Source organism: Triturus cristatus, chromosome 5_2 (assembly GCF_964204655.1).
Source record: "Triturus cristatus chromosome 5_2, aTriCri1.1, whole genome shotgun sequence".
Lineage (NCBI taxonomy): Eukaryota > Metazoa > Chordata > Amphibia > Caudata > Salamandridae > Triturus > Triturus cristatus.
Window position 1 is genome coordinate 1041923633 of NC_140588.1, and position 25472 is coordinate 1041949104.

A 25472-nucleotide genomic window follows, 5' to 3' on the forward strand; every position below is an offset into this window, starting at 1 on the left:
GTCCCCAATGTCAAGGGGCCGACAAAACATTGAGACCACTACGTCCAGCCCTTGGGAAATTCGACACTCCCTCAAACCCGTGGGAAGAGTTGTCAATAGACATTCTGGGACCGGTGCTGGATGACCAGAGCATACAGAAGTACGTGGTTGTCCTCATCGACCGTTATTCCAAATGGCCAGAAATAAAGGTGAGCGAATCCATGGACACGGAGAACATCCTGGAGTTTCTATCGGAAACATTCACCCGAGAAGGTATTCCCAAGTCCATCTTAAGTGACAATGGACCACAGTTCACGTCGGAAAGATGGAAACAATTCATGGGAAGAAATGGCATCTCCGTAAAGCACACGGCCATATACCATCCGGCAGGCAACGGTCTGGTGGAACGATTTAACAGAGTGGTGATGGGGGCCATACAAGCGGCCATCACCTGTAATAAAGACTGGAAGAAAGCGTTGGAGAACATGGTATGGGCCTACAGAATAACGCCCACAAGCACGGGGTATAGCCCGTTTCAAATATTGAGAGGACGTGAACCCTTCACGCACGACAACAGAATCTGGAAGGAGAAGGTGGTGACCAGCGAATGGTCTCCGGCGGTAGTAAGAGCAAATCTGGAGAGAGCACAAGCCACCTACACCGACAACTACAACAAGAGGAGGAATGTGAAGGACACTCACTTAGAGAGAGGAGAATGGGTGAGAGTAAAGCTGGCGACCCTACAAAGAAAGGGAGACAGCAAGTACAGCAAGCCGATGCAGGTTAAGGAAGTTTATGATCGAGCGGCCCTGCTCAGTGATGGGAACGTGTGGTCGCAGGACCGCATGGCCCGGTGCAACAAGATATTGAGATGGGAACAGTGGGATCCGGAAGGTGAAGCCACGGAAGACGGGGAGGAAGAGAACAAGGAAGGCGGAAGTGAACTAATGGAAGAAGCAGGTGCAGGAGAGGAGCAAGAAGGTGTGTTAAGGGGTGAGGCCCCAGTGGCAGAGATGGACAGGCCGAGAGGCAATATGAACAGCGAAGGAGCGATGAGTGGAGGAACAGAAATCGAGGAAACGCAGAGCCAAGGGGCTCGAGGGAACATTGGTAAGGTGACCAGGAGTGGAAGACAAGTTGTAAGGCCTTCCAGGTTCCAAGACTTCGAACTAACCTGCGAACTGTAAGTGACTGATTTTTGGTTTGGTAAAAGGGGGAGATATGTAGCGGTCTAGTTGTTCACGTCACGTTGACGTGACGCAGGCGGCCCCGTTGGCGCCGGGGTGCGCGCGCAGATTAGCGCGCCGGGAGATGAGGAGAGAGTGCCGGCCGACGCTCCTCGGTACATGCTCATTAGAATGCTAAATAAATATAGCGGTAACCCAACAACGTGCCTCGTGTGATTACTGAGCAACGTTACACTCAGGAGCAGCAACATTGTCCTGGTGTCACTAGGGCTTTAAGTGGAAGCTTTTTCAATATTATATACAAGCCATAGTTGCTGCTTATTTATCTTATGCAACTAACAACCATTGACAAAGCCAATAGTCCTGACTTGTAGGTATGAAGTTACTTGTTGCATCATATCTGGAGGTAATGACAGAAACAGCAAAATACAAGTCGGGCGGCACACTATGCTAAACACAGATTTTTAGTTTACGTGTTGTAAGCCACGCCCTTAATTACATTGACCACGCCCCTTTATGAGACCCTCTAGTTTTTAATCCCACTTAAAGCCGTGACTATAATGTATCACAATGACGTTCCTACGGACGTCCTTCTTTTGTTTTTATGGGAAAGTGACGTGTCCTGGTGGTCATAATGGATTGGGGGAACTTCCGTAGTGCAGTCATTAAAAGAGTATGGCTGCATAGAAGGATCACATTTGATATTTCTAGAAACGCGACGTTGTTACCTTACAATTAGCCAGTTCCAAGATGGCCGATCTGCGTTCCACCGCTTTCTGCGTCTGTAGGTCGCCACGGAGACCGACTGTCACTGTGTGCAGCGGCCGCGACTCGATGACGTCACAAAATCCGTCTCCACGTCCCCCTGTTTGGTGAAGATGGCGGAAGCCGAAGATGAGAGCAACAAACCGCTGGTGAGGAGGGAGTGAGTGTAAGAGGACGGGGCTAGGCTCCCTCCAAGGACCTGTGCATGGTGCTTTAAAAGGGCGCAGGAAAGAGGCAAATAAGCGCTCTGTGCGCGGTGTGTAAGAAATGTGGTGGAGGGCAGAGTCAGCATAGACCCCACCCTATAAATTGTGACTGGGGGGAGAGGAGGGATTCATACCACCAGTCTGTCAAAACTGAAAGCTGCCTCTGTAATTGTTAGTGAACCATCATTCTTTTTTTTTTGCATTGGGCTTAGTTAAATACTTTGAGAACGCACAAAAAAACAAGTTTGTTCCTTTCCTAAAAGCAGGATTCTTCCTTTCCTAAAAGGAGGATTCAAGTACCCTTAATAGTAAATGTAATTATGTAGCGCTTACTACCCCTGACGAGGCGTCATGAGATCCCTAATTAAGCACTAAACAAGTTTGGCCTTTGTGCAGTTATCCAAATCTGCCTCTCGCGTACACCTTTTAGATGAGTATGTTTCATTTCCCCAAAAATCTCTACACCCCACCTGCACCAACATCTATTTACACGACTCTTCATGGAGCATGACCGATCCAGTTGTATGTGGCTTCTTCAGTGTTTAGAACGTTTTGTACAACATCACAATAATAGTACAATATTGTGCTTCAGAAAGACGACTGATTTTAGGTTTGTAACAAAGGGAGGTAGTACATAAGGGGAGTTCAAAAACCGTCCTTACCCATTTGATTGAGCGTACATTGGTGTGAAGTGTAGTGACCTTCACCTAGCCGATGTTAGCTGTTGTAATGTAGTCTGTCTTTTGTGGGCTTGTCAGTTATTAGGCTGCAAGCTGCACTGGTGTTACTTTACTATTGCAGAAGTTGATATTAAAAGGAAGATAATTGGAACAAAAGCATTGAGTTGGCTGAGGCAAATTTAGACATAGCTTATACCGCAGGCTGGTTGGCTGGGGTCCAGATACACCCTGCTAATATATTACATTTCAGATATTGTAAGCCATTCTGCATCCACTACCTAATTGTTTTTTGGAGCTGTGTGACCCAATATAGCCACTCCACAAACGGAATTGGAGGTGCTTATGAGTATCAACCATGGAACGGTAAGTTCATGCTCGACCCCCTGTGATTACAACCAATTACATGTGGGTTTATATAAAGATCAACGTCTTACACCACTGAGGGGGAGATTTACAAACATTTGCGCTGTGTTAGCATCACATAAGTGACGATTACCAACTCAAAAGTTTTTTTTTGCTGTTTATTTTCCAGCGCAAAGCTTGTTTTGTGCTGGAAAGCACCCTTGAAGTAGCGCAAAGCTATGCGAAGCACTGCTTTGCCTTACTTAGCGCCGAGGGGGGGTTAAATGGGTGGAACTTGTACGTTCCCATGCAACCACCCATGCCTTTTGATGCAAAACCATATTTACAAAAGATTTGTAGACATGGTTTTGCGCAAAAAGTTCACACCCCTTCAAAGGAGACGCTAACAGGAGAAATGCTCTCATTTCTCAGTGCTTTTCGACTTTGCATGCGTGCTGCACTGTGCAGCACGCGTACAAAGTGGGAAAAGCTTTCCATCGTGTCAAATAACACATAAAGAGCGGAGCTCTGTAGCCCAGAGACTTCCGTAGCATCAATATACATTATCGTGACTCTGACAATTTGTCTTATACACAGAAGTACTTAAAAGGCATTGCAGTTAAATCAAAACATAAGAAAAAACATACAACAATCCCCCCCACTCCATCGCACTGTCGACCCCACAAGAGCAATATATACAGCCAAAGCCATGTCTAGGCCTAGTATTTTGTACAAGAAGGGTACCCTTCCTATACAAAACCTATGCTAGACACATACAGACATGCTACCACTTTAGCGCTAAGGTGTGTGCTTGGCTGTTGAAATCCACACCGGCGCAAGGGAAAGCAGAGGAGAGATCCACATCTCTGAAGATATAGAGCGCACCTGCTCACTCACTATCGCGCAACGCAGTGCAGCCTCGCTGGGCGCTGTGTTGCATGTCTAATTTGTAAATCTCATCCTAGGTTGTCTGATTGGGATTGAAACACAAACGCGTGGTCTTTAGTCTCCATACATTAGTCTGTGATCTACTGTTAGAATCAAGAGTTGTGATTTGCAGGTTCTACTTCGTGTCTTGTGGAGACTTTCAAAATACTGATGCCTCTTATACGCTTATGTACTGCTTTACGTGAAGCGGTACCAAGAAATCATAAATCCAAGACTGTACTTGTGCGATGAATGGGTAGCCACCTGTAGGGTTCCACTGCAATCTGAGGCAGATGGGAGCTTATACTGCTGTCGGTTGTGCGTAGTGTGTGTTTTGTGACTCAGGACATGAACCATATTTGTGCAGAGACTTTAAATGAACTGTAAATCTGCTTCCATTGCTATACCTGGTCTGTGTGTAAGAGAAGCCTGCATAGCTGCTACTCTTATAGTACTATGCATTTTTGTTGCATTGCTACTGGTGTTTAATGTACCTGCTTGTATGAGAGAAGCTGTATTTTTGCTGCCTGTGATGCTTGTTCCTTGTGCTTATGCGAGAATTCATACACTGATGCTGTATCTGAAGTTGTTTGTGTACACTAATTATAAATTGTTTTTATATAGTGAGAACACGGTCTTGGGCACACGAAATGAGGATAAAAACAATAGTAGAAATGTCCCGTATTGTACCAATTTCTGTGGTCGACACCAGTGTATTGTTCAAAAGTATTTAATAATGCAACAACGAAAAACAACCAGCCAACACGGGTTTCGTCGCATAAGGGAACTATCCCGTGACTTCTTCAGGGCTGAGTGGCGATGTAGAGTGACCAGACAGTGTCGCGAGGCCGGTGATAATTCCAACCCGGCCAGGGGGTCAAAGAGGACCAACCGGTCCACGTCACAGTTCCTGCTTCGAGGGTGGCCCAAAGAAGTGGACCCCTATGGATGGGGCTGTAAGAAGGGCCCTTAATTACAAGCGGACCTCTAAATGGTTGTAACACGTCTGGGTGTGACGTGTTGATGCAAGAGTGATAAAAAATGAGGAAGAGTGGGATGCCTAGGGATTAGTATTTATGTCCGTCCAGTGTCTGGAGGAGGTGAATGGGCGGGGGCTCCGTACTGCTCGAGTCAGTGTGGAGAAGAAGAGAAGACACTGGTTCTGTCTCGATTTTCCTAGTTTTTTATCACCCTCGCATCAACACGTCACACCCAGACATGTTACAACCATATAGAGGTCCGCTTGTAATTAAGGGCTATACTGCCCTTCTTACAGCCCCATCCATAGGGGTCCACTTCTTTGGGCCACCCTCCCAGAAGGAACTGTGCTGTGGACCGGTTGGTCCTCTTTGACCTCCTGGCCGGGTTGGAATTATCACCGGCCTCGTGACACTGTCTGGTCACTCTACATTGCCACTCCGTGACGAAACACGTGTTGGCTGGTTGTTTTTCGTTGTTGCATTATTAAATACTTTTGAACAATACACTGATGTCGACCACAGAAATTGGTACATTACGAGACATTTCTGCCATTGCTTTTATCCTCATTTCATGTGCCCAGGACAGTGTTCTCATTGTTGGTGTGGGTTTTTTGACTCACACAGTTATGGGGGTTACAGAGTATTTCCCCCCGACTTGGCAGCACCGTGCACACTCTTAGCATAGCAGACACAACGCGAACTAGCCTGAGTGCCAATCTTCCTGTTTTTACTAAAGACCCTACACCGAGATAGTGTTTTTATATAGTGCTTCACATTTCTTTGTGCCGTTTCTAAGCACCCTAAAAAACAGATGTTACTATTACCCACTTTATGGTACTCTGTTTCTCAATTCAGAAGAAAGGAAGGCTAAGTCTGCCCTGCTAGGATTTGAACTCAAATGCAGGGGCTGAAGATCATTGCACCGCTGCTAGAGTGCTTTACTTTTTCTTGGTTATAGAAAATGTAGGGTTACTGCCTACAGCTGTTGTAGCAATTGTGTCGCATGAGGAAAATGGCATGGTTTATATACTTGCTATGGCACAAAGAGCAATCCATTAGACTAGTAAATGCCCCTTTGCACCAGGAACAGCTTTAGTTGTTTTGCCTGCCTTGTGTAATAAAAAACACATTACAAATAAATACATAGATACATACACAGAAAGACTTGGGTTATCCCTCTTCATCCACTGGTCTTTTCAACTGTCATTCACATGGAGCTGCGTACCACTACAACCTACATCCTGTATTGTTAATCGCTGGCTCTGCAAGCAACAACTTGTTGTCTGATCACATGTTAACACATAAGCGCCGTGCTAGTGGACCAACACAACTTTGCCAATGCTTTTCTATCTTTCCAGTCTTTATATTTTTTTAGTCATCGATGTGTGCTTGAATAATGTCTTCAGGTAAGAAATTCAAAATCAATAGCACCTTTAATTTGTGCCGATTGGAATCTGTTCAAAATTTGTATTTGATTCAGACCTCAACTGAGGTCAACAAATACAAATATATGATATGAAGTAACTGGATTTAAACTTTTAGGGTTGCTTTAAAACTAATTATAGGCATTGTAGGTTAAAATTGATGAATAAAAAGACATACGTTTATAATTATCAAGTATATGCGCTTTTAAAACAATTCTAAGAAACTTCTAAAAAACGTAAACAGGTTATGACAAACAAATTCATTAGGAGACTTGCACAGTGTAATTAAATCTTGAGTTAGAATGACGTTGTATTTAAAACGTATAGGGTTTATTTGTTGTGCCTCCACCAAAGTCTGATTTGGACAAACAAAAAGAAGGTGGAAAAGATCTTGTACTCCTCCATTGCACAAATCACAGATACACGAGTAATGCTCAGGGGGCTTCCATCTGGAAGAGTACACTTTTACCAGAAGAATTCCTAATCGCAAAAGAAACATACAGCGCCTTACTCTATGTTCTAGCTGAAACTGTAGATAACACGCAGGAGTTTTATATACTCCATTTTCTGCAAACTTTTTGAAGTGCTTTAATTGTGTGCAGTGCTCTCTATCTAGTGCCAAGCTTATTCTTGATGTTGTGTGTTTTAAAAATATCTTCAGATGTGCCTGGAGACCAAGCCTGCAAAAGGGCAACAGTGCATTGAGATACTTCAAGGGCTATTTTATTTTGAGATTCTTATTAAAAGTGTGCAGTGACGAATCTTCTCCAAAAGTCTCTAGTTTTAATATATGTCTTAAGGAGCCAGGGGTTGCATGTAGAAGATTAAAGGCCCACCCTATAATATTAGAAATCGCTCGAGCGTACATACTTGTTAAGGATAGCTTGAGGCGTAAGGTTTCTACGGGGACCAATTGGGTGACTTTCAGCAGTTTTCGAAGAATAGTCCCTTCTTTCACTTTTATTGGTCGCCAGGTTTTAATCTGTATCTATTCCAAGGCATAAAACAAGATAGGTGGATTTTTCATGCTGTAAACCTCGAGCATGGAATTAAAATGCCTATTCCCAGTTGAGCAATAGAATCTCTGTAATGCCCTGACATGGGACTCTGCCTTTCACCCAAGGTGCTGAACATGGGAAGCATTTTGAAGGTTATATGAAAAGATTCGGCCCAAATAAACGTATTCTTTAACTATCTCCATCGGCTTACCTCCCAGTGACCAGGTAAAAGGCGAAAATTTCCTTCTTCCTCTAAAAAGTAGAATTTTAGTTTTGGAGATATTAGGGACCAGAAAATTCTCTTTGGAGTATCTATTTAATTTGACTAAATCTTTTTGTAGGCCATTAGGGGTACGGTCGAATATAAAACAATGTCGTCTGCATACATTAGTCTGTGGATTTCACTTTGCGCTAGTTTAAGGGGAAAATTATTAATTTGGGAGAAGTACCCAGGTAGGTCACTTGTATAGATGGAAAATAACAAAGGAGCAAGGAGGCAACCTTGTTTTTGACCATTCATCGTGGGGATCGGACTAGTTGGGCCCCTTTTTCCTCCATTTTGACTCTACACCATGTTGCTGTGTGCAGAGATATGATTATTGTCAGGAGATCATCGGGTATCCCTAGACTCTCTAGCTTTTTCCATAGCCTTGGTCTATCTATGCTGTCAAAAGCGGTTGAAAAGTCAATAAATGCACAATAGACTATTTGTGATTTTAGAACTATATGCTTCTCAAGGACAGTCTGAAGGATAGCGATATTGACTGTGACTGAGTGATTTGGGTGGAAGCCGGCCTGTGTCACAGGAATCACATTGTTCGAGAATGCGCATCCTTTTAAATGGTCCAATACACATGCTGCAAAGATCTTACCAGTGGGGTTAAGGAGAGCAATTTGTAATTAATTGGATTAAATCTAGAACCCTTTTTCAAAACGGGGGCGACAATACTACTTCGCCAAGATTTTGGTATGTTCCTGGTGCTAAAACAGTTTTGAAAGAGAGGGGTTAAAAATTTACTCCAGCCTTCAGGGTCTGATTGAAGGACTTTGATCGGGATGTTGTCTGGGCCCATTGCTGCTGATGGTCTGGCGGTGTTAATGAAGGTGGCGATCTGCGTAGATGAAGTAGCTAGTATGTTCTGTTCTGATTGGTCTTTTTGTCCGGGGGACTGGCTAAGTAAGGCTTGTATTTGATTGTTAGATTTATATAATTTTAGAATATGTTTTTCCCATTCGGATGATGTGACTGGCGACGCCTGGATTGACTTTCTTATCCCCATTTGTATGGCTACTATGTACCAGAATGCCTTGCTATTTCCACTTTTTACTGCAGAGTGGATGTCAACCCAGTTTTTATCCTTTTGGGCTTGCTTTTCTTTTTCTTTGTTTTGTTGACAACGTTTTTTCAGCTTTCCGATTGGAATCCATATTTTCCTGTGATGCATATTAAAACTAACAAACATTGGCATAGCCAATAGGTCTCGCCTTTGGGACCTTATAAGTGTTTTTCCAGCACAATATCCTTGGTGTAACAACATTAACTGTTGCATGCACTTATAAGGTCCCAAAGGCAAGACCTATTGGCTATACCAATGCTTGTTTTACTAGTTGAAAACCGAGGGAGGAAAACCTGACCTTGGTCTGCAACTTTTACCTAGACGTGTGTTTGTTTACATTTGAAACAAACCATTAATAATGCTGTCAGTTTGGTAATGTAATTATTTTGATTGTTTACTCATTTTCATGATAACCATATTTAACGCTTGAAAAATTACTTGTCCTGCAGTGCATTTTCATGTGCGTTTGTGTAATTATGAACGATTAAAAACTCTCACAGTTTTTAGACACCATATTAACCATACGTGCTTCTAATATGGCGTCCTCTGCCACAGTAACGCGACGGGCCTGCCTTTCCTTGGGGCACTACTAAGCATTTGCAACTCAAGCCTGCAAGAACTTCAGGACATGCCGTATTCTGAGCTTTAACGCAATGCAGACTTGAATAATAACTTGCAGTGAAGTACAACATGACTTTGATTGCAAAACATTGATGAATATGATACCAATCCGGTATTTTGAAGGGTTGTCAACCACACGCCCCTTTCTGACACAGAATCAGTAGCCATTTGGAATTCCATTTTAGGAGTCAAAAAGCATTTCCCACTTCTCAAATTAGAGTGGTAAGCAGCAATAAGCATTTAAGTGGTCGCAAAGGCCGAATTATAGCATTGTTGATTGTTAAAATGATTGGTTCATCTGGCCCTACGATATCTCGAGAGGTCCGGCGGGGAGAGGAGTCCCTCATGCAGGCCTGCCGACCAACAACATAAGTTGGGCAGATGTGCTTTGAAAGGTTGTATACATATTAAGTGGAACTAATGCACAGAAGGAGCGTGCACAAAGCATCTTCAGCAATGGGTTTAACTTTAGAAATGCTAATAAGAGGAATATGTATACCTACGGTTAGGTGGTCTTCAATAAGTTAAGTTCCCGCCCCCAAAGCTTCAAATAAGGTCCATGTTAGGCAGAGATGGTTAATGCCAGACCGCTGCCTGGCATCTCAAATGCGAAAGGTGGAGATGCAGGGCTGAGTACCATGATGCAGGGGTTAACAAAGGCCCCTGCAGGCAAGGGACCATTCAAGAGGGGCTCCATTCAACCCAAGGCCAATGAATGTGAGATATGGGAGACTCCGGGGTCTGTCAGCACATCCTGCATGGAGGCCCCAGTTACGCCACTGAGCGTGGGGTTGGGGTATGACGTAAGCGATGATCTATGTTAGAAGCCAGCCACACTACTTTATTCCCGAGAAGTATAAACGCTAGGGCAGCGGTGCTGTTGAGCACTTTCAAGGTGCACTCTGCACACTACCAGGGCAACCCCGGCCACGGACATGCTGCCGGGGAGTCTTGCATCACAAACGGAAGTAGCAAGTGATCACGGCGCTGAGCATGAAAGGAGTAATGTGGGTCTTGGGTTGAAAGCCGCATTATTAAAGTAGGTTCAATACATACACCCATGCTTCTACCCCAACCTGCCCTCGTAGTGCCCACGCTCTCCAAAGCTCCTCTCATGCTGCTGTCTGGCTAGCAGTAGCTGCGATTGCATCTTACAGGTCTTGTTCTCGCCGGCACGTGCTCCTCTGCAGTACTTGGATACATTTGCAGGAGAACGGCTGGGCCTGACGTGGGTATTACAACATCCCGGGCTGAGGTGAAGGCTCAGGTCCCAGTATTAGTCTTTAAAGTCGTGTCGGGCCTGAAGCGCCGGCAGGTAGCGTGTGGCATTTACACAGTCTGTGCTTCTGCGGTGAGTGTGTAACCTTTTTACCTCTCCCGCCTCGGCCCTCGTCTCTTGCTAACTGTCGCGCCACGAAGCTGAGAGGAGCGCAAACAGGAAGAGGCCCGAGGCAGACTGGAAGGGGCTGATAGCGCAGACACTTACGGCAGGAGCAGCGGCGTGCACATGCAGATAACAAGCCTGGGAGTGCTGCGCACTCGCCGACCTAAACAGATGGTTCCTGCGCGCCACTGCTGGCTCCCGAGAGCAAAACGCTCTGGGAGTAAACCTTTGAAAAGAGGCTGGGACATCCACACACCTTTGGCCAGTTGCGTACTGAAGCCAGACGCAAAGGCCAATAGTGTGTGAGCACAACATGCATGCGCTTTGAAGAAAGCTGAAGTGATTCCAAGAGGTCGATTTCCTAGTGCAGCGCATGCGCTAGACTCGACCTGACAAGGGATTCTCTGCTAGGAAGCACCCCTGCTGTTCAATTAAAATTGTATGCAATGGTTATTTATGGTTAATTTTCTTTAATTTATCATTTTTATTGGGAGAATGGCTGTATGTTTTCGTTTTTCTTTTTGTTTCATATGCTTGAAATAAAATGTGTAAAAAGAATGCGGTACCAGTGTTCACAACAGTGTTACAAATGCAAAAACAACAGTTGGACAGAATTCAGACCAATGTCATACATTCACCCCAGTTCAGAGATCGGGGCCTAAATCCATCGTTTTTTTGCTCACCATGCTGTTCCAGTTTGAACCCAGCCATATGTAAATCAGTCTTGACCCTGTGCCTCATGGGAACAGTCCAGCCCGAACTGCCAAGCCAGGTCCTCCCTGGACTGGAAACCAGCATCCTAGGACCGGTTTCGGGGTTTAACCCCTCTTCAGCCAGGATAGTTTGATTCCAGTGGCATGGAGAGTACGGGACCCACGTCTGGGCATACCCTTCCCGCTCGGGGTGACTGGCATGGTGAGCAAAAAAACTATGGATTTAGGCCCAGATCTCTGTACTGGGGTGAATGTAACTCCTCTTATCTTTTATTATCTTTGAATTCACTTTCATAGTCATTTGCTTTCGTAAATATGGGAATCTTAATAAATAGTGATTCAAATTCAAATGGATATAGGGAACATATCCATTTGTGGGGAGACTCCACTGAGTCTTGTTTTTAGCTCTATGATTCTGACGCGAGACGTTTAGCGTCGTCCGGAAGTTTATCTACCGAGACGTTTCCAAGGCATTACGGAGATACTCGGGACACGGGCTGCTGTACTCGGCAGAGCCGCCTTTTCAGAACATGAGGACGAGGGCAGGATATACACATCCATAACGCTGGGTAAGAAGATGCACTGACTATATTACAGTGACACGGATCTAGATTGTGGCTACCTTTAGCAATTAACAGCCTCTTTGAGTTTTGGGTTACGGACTGTGCGGTAGAATTTGGTTAGACTTTGGGCTTGTTTGATCCAATCTAGGTAACCATGGATTGAGGCAAGAAAGTGTGTTTGTAACTCGTTACTGAGGGGACCGGTACTCCATACGAGTAATCACGGGCCTGTCTTCATTTTTACAGACTACTGCGATTTTACGCATTACGTGGAAACTAGAGTGAGAAACTTCGATTTCCCCGTCCGAGAATAGACCCCCATGTGATCTGGAATTTGAACCACATTTAAAGTAGGTTATTTGTCTTGCTCACAAACGGGGCGTTTAGATTCAGCAACCTTTTGTTGGCCATTTTCAGATACGGTTTCTCCTTTTCTTTCGGTGCCTTTTTTCATTTTACTTAACAGAGTGAAACTGAACAAGAAATTAGGTAAATATGCTTGGCCTTGAGGGTCTTATGGTTGTGAAAGCTATCACCGGTTTGCATGCTGGTTTAAGGCTCACTCTTTCTTTACGGTGCTAAGGAACAGTCTTTACTTATTCTGATATAATATACGAGAATGTGTAACCTGTGATATTGTCACGTTTGAACTTTTCCTTCTCTCTCCATCTCTTTGGGTCATAGTCTTATCAGGTTTCGCCTTCACGTTTGGCTTTGTTCGTATCACACTTTGTGAGATCTTAATGAAACAATCTACAATGCTTGAATCTTTTATATATTCTCTTTTTCTTTCCGTAGTGTGACGGTTGCATATTAATGATGAGAAGCCCCTCTTCTGTTGAAGTTTTTGATGCCATACATTGGTTTTTACTATTGTTTTTTACTTGCACAGCCTTGAGGAAGTCGTGGGACTACTTTCCCTATACGACGAAACACGTGTTGGCTGTGACTGTGATGTTCCTCTTGAAAGCTTCTTGAAATAAAAAGAAAAAGAAGAAGACTTGATACATGACTTATTGAATTGTTTTATGTACTGTAATTTTTACTTACAAACCAAAAAACGTTAAAAAATTTATATTTACGTGTGCTGGGGATCTGAAATTATTTGTGCCAAGCGTTTGCTTCCCCATGTAGAGTTTGTGGTTATCTACACCTTACAGCACCGTCATAAAAGTGAAAAACAGATAACAAATGTGTAATTTCTTTAAGGCGCCAACACACCTATGACCTATACCACGTAGCTGTTGAAAACTGAATGTTCTGCATTCTGTCCATCAACTGTTGTTTTTGCATTTGTCAACATAACTGGCAAATTTTAGTGTTTTGGGTAAAGGTTTGTAGACCTATTCTTTTTGAGGGAAGATGTTATCTAAAGTATTTTTGTTGCCCTTTTTTTATATATAAGCCAAATAAAAAAACTGAGCTTCCTTTTAGCATTTTTTTCAGTAGCTTGTTGATTTTGTTATGCTATGGCTATTGGCACAACAAGGGCTTTGACCATGTCCTGCAACCTCTCCTCTTGGCACCACAACTCACTGTGCACATTAATTGGCCATGCTTAGTGGGTCCTGCTCACAGTGTGCAGTGTATCAGGCATATGCTGGTTGACGTGTTGGAGCAGCTGATTGCTTATAAGCTTCCACTGTGACAACTTGGCACCTGAGGTGATGTGGATGAACATTGGGTAAGAAATGCAGAACCAATTCTGATTTGTTCTAGAACTTTCTACTGCTGAATGAAAAGGCTGATGCCAGCAGCTGATAAAACTCTAGACCAGTTATGCTCTGAGATCATGCCCTGTGCCCAATACATGGGTGATACTGGGGTAGCCATCCAACCAATACCTCTTCTACGAGTGGCTACTATCGCTGCCACCTTGCTGACCTAAATGAACTCCAGTAAGAGTTCAGGGTAATCAGACTTAATAGTGTACTACTGTGTGAAAATATTGCATTTACTTCTGATGCAACAAAAATCGAAACGGATACCCCTCAAACCACAGTAGCATTTTTAAAACAACTGGTATGGGGAATATTCTAGTAATGTTCTAAAGAAAGACTGACTTTAAATCGAGGATCTAAGACAATGTAAAACAATGCATCCTGGTTTGAATGCAGTTTCCAGTAATCAGAATCTGGCCTGCACAAAGAACTCCATGCTCAATATTATTCATTGTTTAAAAAGCTATTGTGTGTGGAACATCGAAACTCAAGTTAAAACAGGCAAATGACTACTGATGTGGTATTGGCTAAGGATACCAAGGGCTTCCAGACTCTCATGAGCAGAGGAGCATGTGATGCCACTGCCTTTAGAAAGTCTCTATTAATCTCTACTGAAATATAATTATTTTACAGCATACTGTTAGTGACTTGACAAAAGCAACATAACAAGAAATACAGTCTGTCAAATGATTAAACTGTGGAAAATAGGGGGGCGTGGCTTGGCAAGCCGGCATGGTGGACGTGTGCTGAGCGAGCTCTGTCGAGCCCGCAATTAATCTGTCATTTATCCTGACTCTCCGGAGGAAAAATTGAGTTCCACAGAGATTCGGCAGTCCTGCGATATTGAGAAATCGTCCTGAGCTGCACTGGGGCTTTCGTTAGTGCTCGAGGCGGGGCCCGCTGGGAACGAGGCCTGGCTGCCTGACGTGAGACCGGGACGTCGTGCTGAAAATTGGCCGACATCGCAGGAGGGGAGAGAGCGGCCTCCTGGGGGAGACGTAGCTGCTGAGGTGGGGAGGAGTGTACCCTGAGGCCGGCCGGCAGACGAGAGTAGCAGGAAGGAGGACGACTGCCACCCGTGACGTTGATCGGAGACGGCTGGACGGTTCGGCGGCAGCGGGAGACGGGCATAGGGCTGCACTTGGCACAGTGAGTGAGCCGGCGGTCCCCTGGTCCCGCGGGGCGGGCGCGTCTTCATTGTGGCTAAAGAGGGGACTATGCCAGATAACGCGGCACTCATGGCCACTTTCACCCAATCCAGAGATATGTTGGATGCCAAAATAGGGGCGGTTGGCTCTGATGTTACACTTCTGCGGCAAGATTTGCGCAACGCGGTGTCACGCATTGCGGAGGCTGAGACCCGTATCGCCGGAGTTGAGGAGGATGTTACTACACTGGAAAAAAAAGGTGGCTGCCATGGAGGCTGCTCAGAAGGGGCTTGCTCTGCGAGTGGAGGATGCTAAAGGACTGGCCCCACGCAATAATCTGTGCTTCGTTGGGTTTCCAGAGGGATGCGAGGGGGGCCACATGGAACGCTTACTCACACAGTAGTTGTAGAGTTGGCTACCTCCGGATGCATTGTCCCGTTGTTTTGTGGTGGAGCGGGCTCACAGGGCACGCATGCAGACACCCCCACTGGGAGCTCGCCCACGGCCAGTGATGGCAAAATTACTGAACTATCTTGATCGCGACGCAATATTGAAACAGGCCCGTCTCAAGGAGCCCCTGCTCTATGACAATGTATGTATCCTCATCTTTCCAGACTACACGCGGCTGGTACAGCAACAGCGGCAGTCGTTCTTGGCAGCAAAAGCCCGCCTGAGAGACCTCAAGCTTCCGTATGCTCTCCTGTTTCCTGCCTGTCTACGAGTTGTATATCGCTCCCGTACCCACTTCTTCGCTTCTCCGGAAGAGGTCTTCAAATGGACTGATGAGACAGTACGGGTGCGGGCACACACGCCACCCCGATGGGAATTCAACTCCTCATTGGGTGACGCAGCCCTGAGGGGACCTCGGTGGCAACAGAAGGGTATCTGGCGGTCGCGATCCAGGCGCCGCTCTGTCCTGTGGTGCTTCCTCCCAGAAGGGTTCTGCCACTGGGTGGCAGACATTGGCAGACTGATTGATGGGTTCCTGCGGGACTGTGGGGCTCTAACCTAATTAATGTTGATCGGAGAGACTCTGACAGGGGCCGGGACCTCTGCCAGGCTTTCGCTGGCCGGGGACGTGCCCAGGAGACATGGGCTGTAAGTTGGGGATCCATTGGTCGGCGTGGCTTGCGTCCCCCCGTTGGGGCTCTGGAGTCAGTCCTGCCACGACAGATGCTTGTGTTCTTGAGGTATAGGTTGGGGTTTGTTTATGGTCTCAGATCGCACATTTACTGATGGTCAGTTGCTCCTCACACATGCACCGAGACGTTCCCTTCCTTCCTCTAGTTGCAGATACAGTCCCAGATGGCTAGCACACCCACTAGGGGGCAGTTGACCCCTGGTACTCTCCGCATTGTTAGCTGGAATGTGTGTGGAGCCTTGGACAAGATTAAACGGGGGGGCCAATCTCCAGCAGGCTAAACGGGCAGGGGCGGACATCCTTCTGCTACAGGAAACCCACCTTATGGGTACGAAGGCCCTCTGCTTTCAGCGCTACGGGTTTCAACAAGTCTTCCACGCCGGCTTTACGAGAGGATCACGGGGGATGGCGATATTCATACAACGCAGGGTCCCCTATACACGTGATAAACAATGGACGGACCCTCAGGGGCGTTACTTATTTCTCCAGGGTGTGATCGGGGAGGACCCCCTGGTGCTGGGCAGTGTTTATGCCCTACCGTTACAATGTAATCTGGTAGAGCGGCTCATGACCATTTGGGCGGACATACCTGATGCATTGTCCGTGGTGGGTGGGGACTGGAATGATGTTATGGACTTGGCAATGGATCGATGGAGGGCTGGGGGTGGGCCGGAGGGTGGTCGTCCCACGAGATCTTTATTCGGCGCCTTTGCGGGGCTCACTTCTGTCGGCTACACGGGTGGTATTCCAGATCTGGAGGCAGGCGCTGCGACCGATGGGGTAGTGGAACACACTGACCTGGGAGACTCCCCTCTGGAATAATGGGTGCCTACCGCAGCAGGCGGCTCTACAGGGATTCCGGGACTGGGATAACATTGGTATCTCAGTTCTGGGTGATGTAATGAGGGGGTTGACGCTCAAATCCTTTCAGGGCCTTCAGAAAGAATTCCTCATGCCGCAGTCCCAGTTCTATCGTTATCTTCAGTTTCAGCACGCCCTGTCTCCCAGCTTGGAAGGCGTGGAGTCCCTGCCGGAATTCAGCCCATTGGAGGCAAAAGTTTTTATGGGGGACCTAAAAGATCATAAAATCTCCCAGATTTATCAGTCCCTGGTTACTCATTGCTCGCCCAAGCTCCTGAAATTCCGGGGTGACTGGGAGGGAGATGTGGGTCCACTGGAGGGGGAAGACTGGACCGAGGCCCTGGCTGCTCCACAGGGGGGCGGCCATAGCCATACGACTTCGCCTCATCCAGTTAAAATACTTACATAAGGTTTATTTTACACAAGTGCGCTGTGGAAGGCGGGGCTGATAGCTTTTCCTATGTGTCTTCGATGCAGTCGAGAGGAGGGCACATTTATCCACACGGATCGGCATTGTCCTTCCCTGGACCGGTTCTGGAGGGTGGTATTTACCTATTTTGAAAAAGCTATCGCACCGGGCTCAGTGCTGATTAACAATAAAGTATCGCAAACTCTAGACATACAACCACATAATACACAATATAACAAACAGTATAGAATATTTTTTATTTTTTTATTTATATTGACCCTTTTGTATTTTTTTGTCAATAAACAAAATAGATATACAAGTAGATTCAATTCATATATAATTTGCTTCAAAGCATAAATAAATATACATTACAACTTGTATTGCACAAATCTGACCACAATTTGATATGAGGTAAGCAATTTAACAGCGTATAGTATTTATCACATTCTCTGTTATCAAAACACAATTTACAATAAAATTTAAATCATATATATAAAACACTGGTAGTGATTTGAGGAATACCACCAACACGTTTCGGCAAATGCCTTCTTCAGGATTTTCTTTACCAGTGAATACTAATAATGAAAAAATATATATAAATAACAGTTGTCCTCTAGAGTTTAATCGCGCCAATTCAATATACTTTTAATATATACACACATTAAGTACATGACTGATAGTTCTGAAATGCGGTCTAAGATGAGTGAAACTGAACAGTACTGTGAGTTACCAAAGTGAAGTGGATAACAACGCACTCTCTTGTGAAGAATGATTTATGCTATATATTCTCTCACCAAACTTTTTAGTAAAGCTATGAGACAGAGACGGAGGGGCAGAAGTTGAAAAGCTTACTAAGATCATGCAAGTATTACCCTCAATTTTATTTTAAGATTTTTTCTAACTACTTATTAGGTTATGAACTTAAACTGGCAACTCTATTCGGTTCCAAACCGCAAAAGGCTTCTCATTTATATTGCCAGTATTTTAGCACTATCTAGTATCTTACAAAATTCAACTCTATAATCCCTCCAGAACACTGCGCTCATCTTTCCAACAACTAACAATTGTGCCCAAATTTCTCCTCTCTCGTAAGGGCGGCCGCTCTTTTCAGGTGATCGCAGCAAGATTATGGAATAGCCTCCCTCTTATCCTGCGGCAAGAACGTGACCTTCTCAACTTTCGAAAAGGCGTGAAGACCTGGCTTTTTCAAAAATAGTGTGGCAGTTACTTTGGTTAGTTCTCTGTGCTGGGGTCAGGCTAGCGCCGGGACACTCTGTGGAGTAGCCGTGCGCTTAAGAAATACCCTATAACATAACATACAAGTCTCTGTATTTCTACATAAGTAAGTTTTATAGGATACCTTTATCTCAACAAAGACGTTTTTTCTATGTTGACGATATTGTCCAGGATGTAAGGGTAAGTTTGACGTATTTGTATTATCTAAAAATGCAGAATACAGTCTATAAAAATTCTCTGTCCAAAGCAGTGAGGTAGCTATACAGTTTACAAGTGCTACCAATCCTATTCGCTATTACTTACTTTATGACGCCCTGTTTTCGTTTTTTGTCTTGTATATCTTGTCTAATTCTAATGGTCGCAGGTCTGTTGAGTCTATATATATATATATATATATATATATATCTTCTGAAACAGTAATGAATTGATAATTAATCTTCTAATATTATCTTTGCAATTTATTTAAATCAGATTTATTTAAATCATTCTATATATATATTATACTGATTCTTATATACCAACCTAACATTTGGCAGGAGCATTCCCACTATAGCATTATTACTGTTTCCGTCATCCCACAGATGAGTAGAACTATATGATGAAAGTTTTAGGATCCTATACATAACGATAGAGAAAATGTGAAAAGCCTTTAGTCATACCTGATTAGTTTTATGTCTAACTTTAAGCAATTTGCATTGGAATTACCAAGAGTAAAATTAAAATAAAATATACATTCATCTAGATTTTCATGCACAGCTGTTTCCTTCTTCTTTAGTTACTTTGATGGTGATATTTAATCAGCTTTCAGACCTTCCATGGGCTTGTTTGTTTATGTCAGGGCCACTGTGAATAAAGAATATGTCAAAAGAAGATACTCAACCCCAATTGTGAGTCGCTCACTTCTTAAAAACTAACCTTTCTTTTATCTATATGTTGTGGTCAGATTTGTGCAATATAAGTTGTAATGTATATTTATTTATGCTTTGAAGCAAATTATATATGAATTGAATCTACTTATATCTATTTTGTTTATTTACAAAAAAATACAAAAAGATCAATATAAATTAAAAAAATATTTTTTCTATACGGTTTGTTATATTGTGTATTATGTGGTTGTATGTCTAGAGTTTGCACCACTTTATTGTTAATCAGCACTGAGCCCAGTGCGATAGGTTTTTCAAAATAGTTGATTTCCCTGTTAGGGTGTTACCTTTTTTCAGGGGCACGGGCATTTTCCAAAATTGAGTATCTCGCAGCCTGTCTGTGAGGGGTTTAAGAGATATCGTGTATAGTTTGGTCCTTAAGTTTATTATATCAATTTCTGGAAGGTCTGAGATCCTGAACGAGAATAATTACTGGTTTGTCTTGTCATTGTGTATGAGAGTGTGTGTCGGAGCACTTGGTGACGGTAATAAGGTGTCATATAGTTGTAAGTTGGAGTTGTTTAAGTTTATCATCTATACACATATTTCCTTAAGAAAAAAACTTTTTCCAACCATGTCCAATTTACCCACCTTTGGCTTTACGGATTAGCAATTTGCCAATATGGTGGGTAGTACTGCTACCTTTGGTAATCAAACATCTACGGTTTCAGATAAAAATGAAGATGCTATAACATTACTGGCATTAAAAAAGAAAATTAAACGGATAGAGTTACACGGACAATACATGCTCGAATACCTGAAAGCGGGAGTAATACCTCAAGGGTTGCGTGTTAGGAATATCCCTGGGCTTTTTATTCAAATTAAAGAATTTCTTGAACGATGGGCCATGATATTCAACCGTTGCTCACGTGATTACATGATGCTAATTGTTGAAACAGCTAAAGAGGTCCCAGAACAACTGGCAGCAGAAATTCAAGACCTAGAAAACAAAATCAAAAGTTCAGGCATAGTGGAAGATACAAAAAAAAAAGTTAGAAGATATGGAAAAAGATCTTCATTCTTATACAGAATATCTAACCAAACGTAAAATAGAAAATCTAAAAAAAGATGTAAGGTTTTTCAGTAAAGAAGCCACCTATCCCAATTTGACAGAACAATACTATAACCAACCTGAAGGGGGTCAATATGATCAATTCATGAATAAACAGTATAACTATGGTAAAAAAGTTATCACATTTTCTGATTCTTCAGACTCAGATAATGAAGGCCAATATACAGGTAATGGATATAAGGGCTTTAGAAGTAATAGTAGACAATGGGGTACGCAACCTTTTTTTAGGGAGGCGTTTTACCAGACTGGGAAATTGGAGACCTCAATACCAACCGAGGTTCCAAGCCAACCCGCAAATGGACTTCAATCAATGCCAAGCAAATCCACCGATGGGTTTCAATCAACAAAAGATACTGGAGGGAGTAGAGACTATACCTATATTCAACCAAAGTGGGTCTCCGTTATCCCCAACGATCATGACAGTCTTATCTAAAGGCCTTACATTTGCACCTCATTCGGGTCTTAATACATTTGAATTATTTAGAGACTTTCAAGTATTTTTGAGAAAAATCAGATTCAAAGTTTTTTTCTCTAAATATGAAGATCAAAGTGATAAGCTAAATTTATCGGGCCTTGCACCAAAATCAACCTTCACGCCCACAGTGGAGCAGCTACCACCAGAGGTAGCTATATTTGAACAAGTGTGGTGTAACAAATTTATCAATATTATCAAATATGTACAGAAGACTCCTTTTAATTTGAATAGAGATGAATATAAAGCCTTGGAGGATTTAAAAGAAAGTACTGATAAGACTATTAAAGCATGCGATAAGGGGAGAGGAATCGTTGTATATGATACCCCTACTTGTGTAACAAAAATGGAGAATATGTTGAGTGATACGCACTTTTATGTACCAATCAAGAGAGATTCTACCATGCACACAGTCAACAAGACGGAAGCTTACTAACCGAGCATTGAAAGATGGAGAGATTTGTGAAAAGGAATGGGCCTTTTTAAATGTAGAGAAACCTCGGATGGCCAGTATATATGGCATACCCAAGGTACACAAGAATGTAATGGATCCACCATTAAGACCTATAGTAACTACGATAGGTTCGGCTACAGAGCCTTTAGCCAAATATATTGACGCCATTTTATGCGCACATGTATCTCGGACACCAGCCTTTGTGCAAGACACAAGACATATCATCAATCTTGTGGAAAACATCACGTTTTGCCCAGATACTCAATTTTTGGTGACAATGGATATAATATTCCCATTGATGGAGCCATAGCAGCAGTACATTGGTTTATTCAAACTTTTAATATTAAGTGCCCATCTCTGTTTCTTTTAGAGTGCCTTAAAATAGTGTTAGGTCACAACATCTTGGAGTTAAACAACCAGTTATATAAACAAAAACAGGGTGTCAGCATGGGGGCATCATGTGCACCGACGGTGGCTAACATCTATATGTCACAATTTGAGAAGAATTATGTATTTGAGATAGCTCCGTTCTATGAATCTGTGACCAAATGGTTGCGATTCATAGATGACGTTTTCTTTATTTGGAATGACACCTATAATAATTTACAATTCCTGGAGTGGATAAATCTGTGTAATACCAACATACACTTATGAATCATATAAGTACAGAACAGGTTGAGTATCTAGATGTGTTGATAAAACATGAGACAGGTATTCTGGTTGTGGATTTATTTGTTAAACCTACCGCCAGAAATACCTTATTACATTATGACAGCTATCATCCAGCCACACAGAAAAATAGCATTCCGTTCGGTGAATTTTTACGTCTCCGACGTAATCGCACTATTATTGATTATTTTGATATTAAGGCTGAAACAATGAAAATGAAGTTCCTGGCTAGGGGCTATCCCAAAAAGATTATAAGCGATTCTTACAAAAGAGCTCGTTTTTAAGATCGACAGCATTTGTTATCGAATACTAAAGAGAACAAGCATTGAAAATGCAATAGGCCTCGCCTTTTATTAAGTTAAAGCCATTTGCTTTGCTAATGGTATTATATAGCAAAGCAAATGGCTTCAACTTAATAAAAAGCGAGGCCTATTGCATTTTCAATGCTTGTTTTAATAAAAATTAAGCAGTGCCTCCAAGCTGACCTGAGGGCTAAGGTACACACAGTATAACGGCGTCCATCTCCTACGTGTGATCTGGAATCTTGTATGTTTCTTTTTGGTCGCATGATTTGCTGACAGTGTTGAGTACACTTTGGTAGCACCGGCCATCACACACTCATGACCACGGGTGGAGTGGCACAGTGCGGCGAGGAAACCATTAGTCGACGACCCCTCTTCCGTTCTGCAAGCCCGCTTTGTTCCAGCTGCTCTGTACCAGTGCGCGCGCTCTACTGGGCATCCCGCTCCTACCGACATTGCTGACTATGGAGTAAGTTTGGCAATCTATTTAATGCTAGAAATAGATGGCAGACACACGATTTTGCTTTTTGCTGTGACTTAAAATATTTCCGCTCCTGCTTGAATGAGATTTAGAAGTGACCTCTCACCCCAGCCCGTTTTGTCAAATGAAACTTTGCGCTGTGCAGATGTCGCTCAGATGTTCATTTAGATATCGGTTGCGTGTGGCATCTTTCCGGCCTCTTTTTTGGCGTGTGCTCCAAGAACAAAAAAGAAGCCGATTGGTTGTTGGCACCCAGTGTTTTCTGCTGCCTGCCCTGTTTCACAAATGCAGTCTCAATTTTGAAACTTCTTGTGGTCTCTGAAATAAATGAAGGTTTACCTGTACAGTCTATCATTGAGGTTAAGCACGTTTACTAGATTTGCTAAGGACAAAGTGGAGCTTGCGCAGTGCTTTATCCGGGAGGGACATCACTCTGCGCTGCCGACTCTGGTGCAGGAAATCAGGGTTCGAGCCTCGAGGTCGAGTCCACTTCATGTGATTCAGGGCAAATCACTTAATCTCACCGTGTCTGAATGTGTAATGTAAATACAGTGCTATGTAAAGCACTCCAATACCTTCGGGTCGGGTTTGCGCTATATAAAATATGCACAAAACCCCCCCCACAAAATAAATAAACGTGGCCTTACCGGTACCAAAAAGCAGCGGAGCTTGAAAGAGCAGTCTCTTCCCTGTCCGGAGCCCTCCTACAGAGCTCCACGCAGCCTCGGCGCTGCAGCTTCCCGTCCCACCTCCCTCTCTGAAACCCGCAGCTCCCCGAACCTCCAGCCATGGCAGAGGTAGAGCTTCCCCCGTCGCTGATCAACGACTCGGACCCCACAGCTTCCAACGCATCTGCCCAGCTGCCGGCCTCCCCCGAGGGGCGGCGCTAGCCTACGGGAGCCTGATGATCATGGCGCTGCTGCCCATCTTCTACGGAGCCCTGCGGAGCGTGACCTGCGCCAAGAGCAAGGTATGGAGCTTAGAGGGTTATGGTGTATGTAGGAAGAGAGTGAATTGGCCATGTGTGTGCAGGAGATAAATGAAAGGATAGTCTTTTTCTCTTTTAGAGCCGTCCCAGTTGGACTGACTCGCATGACTGGTTTCTTATCTTTATGGGGCCATGTGTTTGGCCCCATAAAGATAAGAAAACCTTTTATGCCAGCAGTAAGTCGGGGCAGCCAGTCCAACTGGGACGGCTCTAAAAGAGAAAAGTGTACGTCATGAGACGCTCCTTTCCAATGGCTGGCCACCGTTTAGCATAAATGGTGACGCCAGCCAATAGAAAGGAGGGGCGGGGATTAAAGCCCACTAGAGAAATCTAACCAAAACATTAAATCTCACCAGCGAGACTGCGCATGTCTGCGCAGTCTTACGCCAGGCAATACCTAAAAAGGAACCAGCTTTAGTCTTTGTTACCAGGCATTCCATGTTAAATGAGAGAATTAGACAGGCAGTATGTGTTAGTTGGCATATACTGAATGTGAATGCATCCAAAGCAGAGCAAATCCCCAAACCAATGTTTGCGTATAGACGAAACAAATCTATAAAAGACAATATGGTACACTCACGTATGAGGAAAACCAATGTCTATCAACAAATAAGTATTAGTGGTGATAAACCAGTAGTGGGGACATACAAATGCACGAGCTGTAAATCTTGTGCAACAGCCATAGAAGCGTCAACATTGCATTTTAATGATCAAGTAATATCTCCTAAAAATCTCAACAACTGCAAGACATCAAACGTAATTTACCTGATATGTCCATGCAGATTGGGCTATGTAGGGGAGACAGGCAGAGCGTTAAATGTGAGACTAACAGAACATAGGTCAGCGATTAAAACAAAGAAAACGGCAGCACCCATGGTTAATCACTACATTGAAAAGAATCATGCCCCGGAAGACATGTAATGGTATATCTTAAAAAAAATCAGTCGGAGAGAAGGGCTACATACAGATAAAATCAGAAAACTCAGAAGTTTACTGTATTTTCATTCTGGGAACCTCAACCAAAGGCCTTAATCTCGAGATACCCTGGGATCAGGCGATTAAATAGAGATTGACCATATAGGGGGGGGGGGGTAATAATTATTATTTAAACAATTTGTATGTCTCTTTAACAAACTGAGCACCATCTCCATGTAGAATAGGACCGAGGCCGTCACCCCTTAGTATACCACTGTAAATTATTCAAATAAACATACATGAAATGCCGCAATTTAATACTAAACATTAAACCTATGACACTAAAAAATCGTAGAACAGTTTATATTGGGTGCACTGTTTACAAATATCTTACATATATAGGATGGTACGTGGTAATGAAATCAGGCTTCAGTAGCCGTTAATTATAAACGAACGTTAGGATCGATATCTACGATGTAGGGCCCAAAATTAGATTAGCGTATATAAGAGGGCTCAATGTGTCATAGTTTAATAGTAAAGCCTAGTTAGTAGATCAAGTAAATAAACACTTCAA

The 25472-nt window shown here is 43.6% G+C and overlaps 1 protein-coding gene across 1 annotated transcript in view; it reads left to right on the top strand.

Moving 5' to 3' along the window:
• The first annotated feature begins 1922 nt into the window (after window positions 1–1922).
• YIPF6 (Yip1 domain family member 6) overlaps window positions 1923–25472 on the top strand; it is a 131244-nt gene continuing 107694 nt past the window's right edge. Inside the window, exon 1 of the mRNA XM_085608320.1 lies at window positions 1923–2080. Coding sequence (XP_085464446.1) covers window positions 2045–2080 — 36 coding nt within the window. The 5' untranslated portion in view covers window positions 1923–2044. The remainder of the gene's footprint in view (window positions 2081–25472) is intronic.